We start from the raw sequence: 11,308 nt of genomic DNA on the forward strand, positions 1-11,308 counted from the left end.
GTATAACAACATGTTCCAAGCTACTGAGCCTTCAAATTGAATCCAAAAGATCGACAAATATTTGGAGAGCTGTTGGTCAAAATGAAAACTATTACTACAGATAATTCAAAACTGGGAAAAAATTATGCAGCTTCGAACGATAAATTCCCTGCTATGCGTGTTTTTAGAAGCCATTTAAATATTTTCAAATTTTTGGCTATAGGTTTTCGGATACCCCTCATGCACAGAATTTTAAATTTTGAGCATTTTTCATTTACTAGAAACTGCAAGAGAGTTTGAACACAGAGGCGAAGCTGCGCTTCGCAAACACTTGCCAGAACACGACCAAAAAGCAGCTCTATCAAATGACATCAGAAACAGTAGAAATAAGGCTCAGTAAAAACTCGAATTAGCAAAAATCTTCGACCTAGCAAATTTGAGTCTCACGCACTACCCATTCAGCCACGAATGCTTAAAGTTATTCGAGTATTTCAAGACTTTTGCCTGAAAAAAAAACAATCGAAAAAACCATCAAGGCTTATATAAATGAAAATCACTTCGTTATTTTACACTAAACAAGAAAAAGAATAGTTGTGAAACATATATTAAATGGAAGTCAAAACTGGAAAAAAAATCACAAATAATTTGAACATAACAAAACAACGCAATTCCTAGCAGTGTGGATTTAGAGGATGGTCGGGCGGAAGCCTCCTCTCCTCTGTCCTGCCGCCCCCCTTTGATACAATTTAACAACATCCATTTTTGACTGACCGACCCCAAGACTGAAGGAGATTCTTAAATGTCAAAAGTAGTTCATAAATATAAATTTGAAAATACTCAATAAAAAAACCGCCAAGCCTAAATAATGATTAATCGGGTATTAAAAACGCAGGTATTAAAATCGGGTATTAAAAACGCGGGTATTAAAATGCGCGGATGTACATTTAATCAACCGTGCGAGGGGATTTTTCGAAATTCAAGCATACAGGCTACTTCTACCTTCTCAACTGATGGCGGCGCACAAGATTCATGCAAAAATTGATCACGTCTTCGATCCCGCTCGGCACTTGAGCTGTCTCGGTCAAATCCTGCTCCAATTCCGCTCGGCTCAGAGTGAACCTCAGTAGTTGCCGACGGATATTCACTCGATGTTTCGGTCCCGCTCATTTTTCGCCTTCTCAACTTCGAGTCGGACTGAACGCGTTGTTCTTCCGAGTAGAAATACGAAGTCAAATTGTTGAAATTTGTAGGAGATCCGAACGTATCTGTTTGTGTCTTGTCGTTCGCATCCGAAACCGATTCCCGGGAATTCAAACCATCTACCTCGAGATTGACATTTTCCTCGGGTAATTCTGCAGTATAGACTAGGAACATATAACTAGGTCAAGCTCCTTTAATGTTTAAATTTAAAATAAACTTGAGCTGCATATAAGCAGATATCAGCAAAGTGGAAAAATACAAGTAAACAACCATTATATTTATTTACATATACGTTTATGGATGTACTGAGACTATAAAAATCAAGTTGCCGCAAATGGTACTTGTATAAATACACTTCTGCAAACAAATTTAACAGATCCGGATCGGAAGAAAAATTAATTTGATATCCAAATTACCAGCGAAATCGAAAATGAAAAATCTTTTGAAAGCTGAAAGGTATTTGAGACGTCTTAAGTAAACTTTGAACCCGATCTTTGATTTGGTAATTACCTCATGCTTCGTTTAGCGTGACTCAGTATTTTTTCATATTTCAGACAAAAAATTTTCTTCGATGACCAGGAAAAAGATTTTACTCACCAGCAAATAGGATTCTGTCTTTTCCACATTGACTACGAACATAAAATAGTACCAATGAAAGCAATTGAAGCACAAATTGAATACAACAAAACTATATAACTGTGCCGCGTTCTAAAATTTGGAAGGTGTTTAAATGATATTCCCCTGCCCGTAACATCCAAAAACTATGATAATTAGGGCACATTAGCATATAAATCAAAATAATTCCCCTTGCGAGGGCAGATAAGCCCAAAAACAGGAGCGGGGATGCGAAAAAGAAGAGATTTATTGTTGCCCACTTAATCCTCAGCGGTCTTAGCCCATTAAAGCAACAATATCCGCTCGTCATATCCTGGTCTTAACAGTGATGTCCGTTGAGTAATAACCATTTGCTTAGCTATCGATTGAACAAATTGTGTTTGAAAACTTGTCAGTGAAAGTGATTTAATCAATAACGTAATGGTTTCATCAATTTTGCTTCAATGCTTGAATTGGTTGCAGTTTAAAATGGAAAAACTTCTCTTAAATTGCAACCAATTATTTCAAATTGAAAACAACTACTCTTAAAAAAGGGGTTAGAGGCATAAGTCTGAGCCCATTCAAAGAGTAGGGAAGCAACGAGGAATTTTGATCCAATTGCACATATTGTATTTCATGAGGTCAGAGATGCAAAAAACAACCGTTTCAAAGAAGTATTAGTTTTCTTCCATCAGTAAGATTCGAAAGCATGGTTTGGACATGGGTTCCAAAAACTAAGAAAATAATCTTATCAAACTACTTGGATTAAACAAAAATTTGGTTCGCCGATATTATTACCTAAGTTTCAATAATGGAAAAATGGAATATTGAGTAGCTACAATAAAAATTTGTATTTTCTATCTATTTTCTCTCTTTTAAACAGAGTTTTTTTCTGGTATGCTTATTTCTCTAATATTAATAGAAATGAATGAGGATGTCAGTTACCTTGATGGTAACTAATTGGTACGAATCAATTGGAACTTGAAAAAAAAATTTCAGCAAGACATCATTAGAAAAAAGCGGTTTTGCGGCTGCGCTTACTTGAAGAAAACCATTCAAGTAGCTATTACCCTAATTTTCACCTCACCGAACAACAAATGATAACTTTTAATTTTGATTTCCATTAAAGAAAAAATAGCTTCGGTTTCTGTCGAATATTAGGAGGTCCTTTGAAGCTCATTTTACTCAGCTAAATTGCCCAAAATCTAAGCCTATATTGAAGTATCACAAAATTGTCAAACTGGATTTTCTTACAGACTTGTTTTCAAACTTATTGTATTCAAATCAACTACCAAATGTAGAGACCGTTTTGTTCCGACTTTCGATACAAAAGTGACGGAATATTTGTGCTCGGGGTGCGTTTTTTTTCTTCAGACATATTTCGATTTTTTAACTAGCCATTTTTGACGGAATTTTTCTATATCATTCGAAAGGTATTGTTGTCCTAAGCTCAAATTTGAAAAGATATTACACCTCTGATCAATTTTCGTAAAGTTATGGGGGTTTAAAGATTGTCATTTTGCCCAATTTGGGACAATTAACGCGCGATACATTTCGCGCTATTAACGCGTAAGCGGAGATATAATCCGTCTTATAAATCGTTCCAAATTGGTTGAAGGAAGCTTACTTGCCATAATTCATTTGTTACAAGGAACGAAATCTATCCCTTTGTACTTTATATGGTGTGTGGGGGGATGATTTTCATTTAAAAAAATTTCAAATTTTAGAAAAAAAAATTTTTTTTCTTTTAATTTTATTTCATTAAATTTTTTAATGTTATTACTGCTCCACAAACCTTAAAAGGCAGTCGGAACATTCAGGGCTTCGCCCTGATACGAACATTCTTGTTAGTGTTTTAAATAGGGGATATTTGGCTTAAATAGTTTCAGACTCCCATATATTGATCCGATCGTTTTTTAACGCGTTAGTTGGAACTAAAATTGTACATCTTTTTGCGTTTTCCAAGACTGGTGGGCGTATGAACTTCGGTTTTTAAATCTTCATAGTCGATAGTGTTTCATACAACAATTTTGTTTTCAGCTCAATTGGCGTCTATCACAGTATTATCGGCTTAGTTATCGCAAAATATTTCTGAACGTTGGTTTAATACTAACTTTTGTGTTTCTCGAAATTTTTGTTTGTCTTTAGTCAGGCATTTTTCAATATCTTTGTAATTCACTCTTTATCGACGTTAAAGCTTCCTTTTTACTTGCAGTCCGCTAGTTTACAATGTTTTGTTTGTGTAGTACCGCAAGTTGTATGAAGCTCCGCTTTGCCTCTGCCTAATGGATTTTTTTAAAACAAATAATCGTCTTTGACTCTTCTGAACGCATTTTTTGGCAATATAGTAGCCTCACGAGTTCGGCGCTGTGTATATGTTTTATTTAGGGATTCTTTAGTGCACAAAATGTAGTTGATTAACGATGCTAGTGCTTCGCTCCGAGCGCGCTACTTTGATCGATGTTTCGACTTTAGTTCGAATTGGCCAATGTTTTGACCAAGATCGATTCACCCAAAAGATCGACCAAACTCATACGTCCCATTAATAGTTCGGCAATTTATAACGTGTTTTTTTAAAGTTTACTATGAAAACAATAAACAAAAAATTGTCATTTGTAAAAAACGCTGAAACGTTTAACGATTGTCTGCCGCCTAAGCCTTTAGATCTAGAAACTTTACGGTAACCTTTGGATTTCATGCGTTATTGTACAAAACTCTCCTAGAGAGACTGTTGGTAAACCCATAACTCTGATAGAATATTTCTTTTTCCAAGATTTTATAATAAAAATTTAACCGATTCATGGCTTTGATATAGTTCGACTTTATCTTTCGACCCAGTTCGACTGCATGCGTTGATTCAGTTCGTTTTTATGTTTTCACTTTCATTTCGTTTATAGACCCTGCGCGACAGTGAATTTCTGGTCAAGCTAAGATATCTGGCTCGACCTATTCGACGGAAATATAAGGTCAAAATATCGACCCTGGTAGCGCGAGGCCTTAAAACAGGCTATGAGATAAACTTTGGGCTGGTGTCTAGATTTAACTGTTCCGACTTTCGATACGAAAGTAACGGAATATTTGTGCTCGGGGTGGGTTTTTTTTTCTTCAGACAAATTTCGACTTTTTAACTAGCCATTTTTGACGGAGTTTTTTTAAATCATTCGAAAAGTATTGTTGTCTTGTGCTCAAATTTGAAAAAATATTTTACCTGTGATCATTTTTCGTAAAGTTACGGGTGTTTAAAGATTGCCATTTTGGCCAATTCGGGACAATTAACGCGCGATATATTTCGCGCTATTAACGCGTAAGCGGAGATTTAATCAGTCTTGTAAATCGTTCCAAATTGGTTGAAAGAAGCTTACTTGCCATAATTCATTTGTTACAAGGAACGAAATCTATCCCTTTGTACTTTATATGGTGTGTGGGGGGATGATTTTCATTAAAAAAAATTTCAAATTTTAGAAAAAAAAAATTTTTTTCTTTTAATTTTATTTCATTAAATTTTTTAATGTTATTACTGCTCCACAAACCTTAAAAGGCAGTCGGAACATTCAGGGCTTCGCCTGATACCAGCAGTCTTGTTTCATTTTAAAATCTGAAGTGCCAATTAATTGATGCTCATTCGGAGTTCGATCCTTCGTCATATAAAAGTGTCGACCTTCAGGGCCACGGAAAAATTTTGATTGATCATCGTTATCAAACAAATTTCTCAATCAAGCAGAAAAACTTAATCGTCAGTAAGTATACAAATACTACATGAACCAATCAGAATCGAGATTAGAAAGCAAACTTACGAAATATATAATTATTAAATAGTTTTTCCGTACTTTTTCAATCTGATCTCGATTCTGATTGGCTAATATACTATTTTTCTACATATTGATGAGTATGAATACGCGGTTGTCTAGTTTCTGCCACGTAACCGGAGATTATTTGACTAGCAAGCTTCACAGTTGATATAGTTTTGACACTTTGCCCTCATTAAAATCTTAAATTTGATCAAGAATAAAATTTTGAATTCAAAGCAGCTTGCATCTGTGCCGAAACGTTTCAGAACAAGCGACAACTGGTAGCAAAAGACTGATGGGAACAACTGAAAAAAAAGCACACGCTTACATTCGGCACTAAGGATAAATTGCGCGTGAATTAGAGCTGCACGCATGAATAACTTCTTGACACACTCCAATTAAAAGTGGCTCAAAAGCTCGTCAGTCGCTTGTCCCCAGTTAATGCTCGTTCCCACATGGCGCTAGCTCCAGGTTGACCCGACACGATTAACAAACAACTTCTACTCATAGTTTTCAATTCTCAACCTTTTATGAGCAAGTCATACACACAGAGACGAAGTTTGGAAGCACTTGAGACACACAAAAAAAATATCAACACAGAAGCGAAGCCGAATTTCGCACCACTTGCGAAACAACAATGAATGACTTAAAGTTAAACCAAATAAACTATCAAAAATTGAAAAAATAACCTAAAAAATTGTAAAAACTGCAAAAAGCACAAAATATCCAGAAGAAAAATCCCTGTACCATTAAAACCTGTACAAGCAGCTTTCAGAATGATGGAAAGAAGCCGAAAGTCCTTTCTGCGGGAACTAAGTCGACAGAAATCAGACGGACGATAGTCCGAACAAGAACAAAAACTAAGAGTTTGAAAACAACAGGTCCAGATTCGAAAGAGAAACCTTTGCCGTCTCAAGCATGTGTGTTACCTCTACACCCTAGAATTGATTCAATTTGAATTTATGATAAAGCAAGTAAAGTACATGTAAGATTTTCACGTGCGAAATTTACCGACAAAGTTGTTTACTTGCGATGCAAAAAACACATTGGGCTACAAAATAGTGAATGAAAAAAAAAAGAAGTAAAAAAAATTAAGTCAAAAATATTTGTATAAAATGAAGTTCACAAACAGCCTTAAAAAATGGAAATCATTTATAGAGCGGCAAACAAAGACGACAAACTTTCGGTCGAAACCTTTTGAGCCCAAAAACAAAATTGTTGTCATAAAAAAGTTCAAGTTTATACGAACCATCCAAACTGAAACTTATAATACCAAATGGATATATTTTGCCCTCAAAACTACGCAATATAATTTAAGTAAGTTGATATAAAATAAATTGAAACAGTTTGAATTTAAAAAAAAAAACGAAAAACAACTCAATATCAGACATGATTTTTTTTATCAATATATGATTTTTTTATCTAGCAGCCATCAACGTTTTTGAAGGCTTCCAACTCGACCAGATACAAAAATAAGGATCTCATTGCAGAATTAGACAACTTCTCGAGGCAAAAAAAAACATTTCGGGCATTATTATACCGGAATGGGTCATGAACGATAATTTGATTTCAAACATGTTACATGGCTGAAAACTGCGTTTTAAATTAAACAGAAAAAATTTCAAAATTCAAGTGAAATTAAGATTAAAAAAATTATAATGCACATTGAAATTGGCAACTTTTTCTGGGCTTTGAAATTGATTACACTTTCAATCCTCCCAAATTAAAAAGAAAAAATTTTTCAAAAAGATAAGATTGCGAACGAAAGATTGGAACAAGCTGGGCAAAGCTTTGTGCTACTGTTTTCAGTAACAAAAAAAAAACAAGTAGTTCTTTTCAAATCGGAAGGCGTTAGACAAAAAATATAAGCCTCTCTTACGTATCACTTAGACACTAAGAAACTAGTGTATTGACGTATAATGAAAAAATCGTTTAACTTATATTCGTATAACCCGGTCAGCGTATAAAGTATAATCGTAAATTTTGGCTTTCGTATAAGAAAAGGTATAATCGTACAGCCTGACATCAAAATCCCCACTCAATTACACTAACCGCTCAAGGCTCATTAGATTGTTTTTGCTGCTCGAATAAATTTTTGCCGAAAAATCTGCGGTTGCTTTCAAAAAATTTTTATGTTGGATTTCAGCCGCCTCTAATGTCAATCAATCTTGCAGTACTGAATGAAAAAATTGTCGTGCTAATTATCGGTTTCTTATAATCGTATAATTTATCCTATAAGTCTGATCTTTCGTATAATCTTATAACGTATAATTTGACGTACATCGTTTAACGTGAACAATAATACAGTAACAGAAGAAAACACAATCACCTCATCTACCTATATTTGGGCAATTAATGCCTGAGTCAAAGTACGTTGCCTGAGCCAAATCTATGAAACTTGGTACACTAAATAAAGCTAAAAAAAAGAAACAAAAATCAAGTAAAAAAATTAAACATTGTAGTTAAAAATGTTCAAGTCGAATATCTCAACACTAAAAAGCAGTTTTCTCATATAATAGCTTTGAGTTTTGACAACCAAAACAAGCTAGGTCAAAAAATCGAATAAGATGTAATAAAGAAAACTAGTGTGCAACGCACCTCCGATGCTTCGTATTTTAAACAACTCATAAAAAACCGCATATATTGGAAATAAGATCTGCAGCCTTTGAAAGTACTCTGACAGCACCCAAATAAAGGCTTGGGATTTTCAAACTTTGTAATTTTTTTTCAAGATTTTTCAATTCAAATTTTTTATATTTAAAATCTTCAAAAAATTATAAAATGAATTAAGAAATTTCACATCTGGGAAACAAATGCAAATGAGGAGTCGTTGGGAATTTCAAACTTTGAAAAACTTGAAACTTAAGTTTTCTACAATTTTTTTGAAAAAGCATAAAGAAGTCATATCTCGAAAACTACCCAAAATTGAGTAATCAAAATCGCAGGCAAGATTTGGAACCCCTGAGAGTACTCTGACAGCCCCCAACAACAGAGTTAGGATTTTCAAATTTTGAAAAAAAAAGTTATTTAAATTTTCTGAATTTTTTTTTTGAAAAATCAGAAAAAACGTCATATCTCGAAACTACAAGGACTTGAGCTGTCGTATTTGGAGGCAAAAATTGCATCTCCTGAGAGTAACCTGGCAAAGCTTCACTACAGAGATGGGAACTTCCAATTTTTTGAAATTTTCTATATCTAAATTCTATTAACAATTAAAAAAAAAGACATCAGAACCCTAACATCTTGGAAAATAAGGGCATTTGAGCAGTGCATTTGGACGCACCATTTGCAATTTGGATCTCTTGAGAGTACCCTCAAAGTACCCAACTGAAAAGTTCGGAAATTCAATTTCGATTTTTTAAAATCTAAGTTTTCTGAAAAAAAAACATGTCTTATCTTGAAAAGTACAAGGATTTGAGCAGTCATAATGGTAGATTCGCAATCCTTGAGAGTACTCTGACAGCACCCAACTACAGGGTTGGAACCTACAAGTTTTTGTTAACTATTTTGTAATTTGAGTTTTGAAAAGAACCTTGACAATATGCCACTATTGAGCTGCTTATTTGAAACTCGTTGAAATAAACTCTGAATTCAAACTGGAAAATCGAGAAAAAAATTTTTAGCCATTGCAAAATACGATATAGCTTGAACCTGAAAAATTCTTTCGTTAAACATGCAAAAAATATATGTTGAAAAAGCTTAAACACGGCGAGATAGTAAAGACCGCATTTAAATATATAATAGATTAACTGGAAGATTTATCCTATAATTGAAAAAAAGAATGATTAGCAAACAAAGAATCAGCCAAAAAAATTAATATAAAAATGTTTTCTAGAGATCTGACAACACGCGTTGAACGATTATAAAACTTAAAATAAATTATTTCGAAAATTAAATAACTATGCTATTTAGTTTTCAACAAGTAATTGTAACTAAAATTAGATTGAGTGTCATCGAGTCGATGTCAATATCACGCCTATTTAAACAACCGAAAGAAACCCTGTTTTTTTAGTACACTTATTTTTCTCAACTATGATACCAACCATTAGTGACAGGTGAATTATCAGCTAGAGTTTTTCTTTATTGACTACATTTTTGCCAACATTTTGTTGATTACAATTTTACTTGACTACATTCTTGACTACGCTTTTGACTGAATTCTTGACTACGTTTTTGCCTACAAAACTCCACTTCATAAAAATTTGGCGGAAACAGCATCCAAAATTTTGTTTCAAATGTCTTCAAAATTAATTGTCTAGTATTTAATAATATACTTATTCCATGTTTAGAGAGCTTTCATTAATCCAGTCAATTTTGGTATAGAAAGTAGGAGAAAAACGTATTAATGACAAGGAGACAGGTCTGATCTAGACAAGGAATTTAATAAAGAGCACAACAAGCAAAATGGAAGCAATTTGGCGAGTAATTGAACGAATTAGGCGCTTAACGAAATTTTGTTTCAGAAATTGCTTGCACTCAAATCGACAGAGGCAAAGCTGCGCTTCGCAAACACTAGCGAAACACGGCAAAAAAGCAGCTTAATCAAGTGAAATAAGAAAAAATAGAAACAAGCCTCGAAGTAGAAGAACTTTGCTACGCATCAGATTCCAACCGGTGACCTCGAGATTTGGAGTCTCACGCCCTGCCCACTCGGCCACGAACGCTTAACAACCGACAAAGACTAGTCTAGTCGCGAATAAAGCAGCTATATATGCTAATAAATTACCAATGCGATGCAACAAAAGTGTAACCAAATACAAATAGACACAATTTGGCATGTAATAATTTGGAATATAACAAAGTGAAAGCATCCCTGCTAACCTTGCATGTAATAAAATCGAAAGATTAAAGCTAAATTATTCATAAGTTGGGCATTTCAAAAATATTGCGAGGTTTATTGAGTTGGAAAATTTCTGAACTAGAAATTTTAATATTCTGATATTTGGGGCAAATAGCTTTTTCGGTTCATTTGAGCAATGAGAAATGCATCAACTGTGTTAACTTAGTGTTAACTAATTGAATGTCGAAGCATATGTATCATAAAGCTGTAAAGGTGCCCCAAACAAAGCACCAATATTTGCGACTTAGTTTAGGAAAACGAATAGTCGTAATATTACACTACGTAGCCAACTAACAGCTGGAAAAGATAACTGAACGTGGAGAAACAGAAAAAACTGACTTGAAACAGAAAAAACTGGCTTTCAACTTCTTTGATTTTCTAAATTAATTTATTTTTGACAATTTTTTAATGAAAGGAACCCAGTTTGAGAAAACTGGATCAAAACGTAGAGATTTTATTGCGCTGGGAAATCTGATAATTAAAGACCACATTCGAAACTAAAAGTCGATCGCGTTTTTCGTGACCTTTACACTTCTAAGTCCACCTTTAGGCAAACTCCACTGCTGTTCGATAGTGGAGTTTGCCTTCCTTTTAATAATGGAAATGCACTGGACTTAGAAAGAAATCCCAAGTCAAACCGCGAAAAATCAAAACTAAGCGTGAACAAATTTTCCTGAAAAAAAAATCACCAAAACCTATATAATAGTCTTCACTACGTTCATTACTCTTAAGCATAGAAAAAAGTGGCGAATAATCTCTGCAATATAAAGAAGTAATCGATTACATTATTAAAACCTCTTCTGCTTGATTGGGCCAACTGATCTAGAAGCAATCTAGACTTACCACATTTAATAACAAATATCATGCTCTCTTAAAAAAGCGGACAAAACAAGATATCAAATCCTCT

At 34.1% G+C, this 11,308-nt stretch overlaps 2 protein-coding genes across 4 annotated transcripts in view; both read right to left on the minus strand.

The window, feature by feature from the left end:
* The window catches only part of LOC134853855 (FK506-binding protein 5-like), an 82,320-nt gene that overhangs the window by 47,702 nt on the left and 23,310 nt on the right, over positions 1-11,308 (minus strand). The gene's annotated exons all lie outside the window — the stretch shown is intronic.
* LOC134853856 (solute carrier family 41 member 3-like) overlaps positions 1-11,308 on the minus strand; it is a 42,746-nt gene that overhangs the window by 11,725 nt on the left and 19,713 nt on the right. For 2 of the 3 annotated variants that reach the window (XM_063869800.1, XM_063869799.1), the window contains exon 3: positions 979-1,343. In XM_063869800.1, coding sequence (XP_063725870.1) covers positions 979-1,343 — 365 coding nt within the window. The remainder of the gene's footprint in view (positions 1-978; positions 1,344-11,308) is intronic. The other variant, XM_063869801.1, reaches the window with a different exon arrangement.

The sequence above is a fragment of the Symsagittifera roscoffensis genome, chromosome 9 (genome assembly GCF_963678635.1).
Source record: "Symsagittifera roscoffensis chromosome 9, txSymRosc1.1, whole genome shotgun sequence".
Taxonomy (NCBI): domain Eukaryota; kingdom Metazoa; phylum Xenacoelomorpha; order Acoela; family Convolutidae; genus Symsagittifera; species Symsagittifera roscoffensis.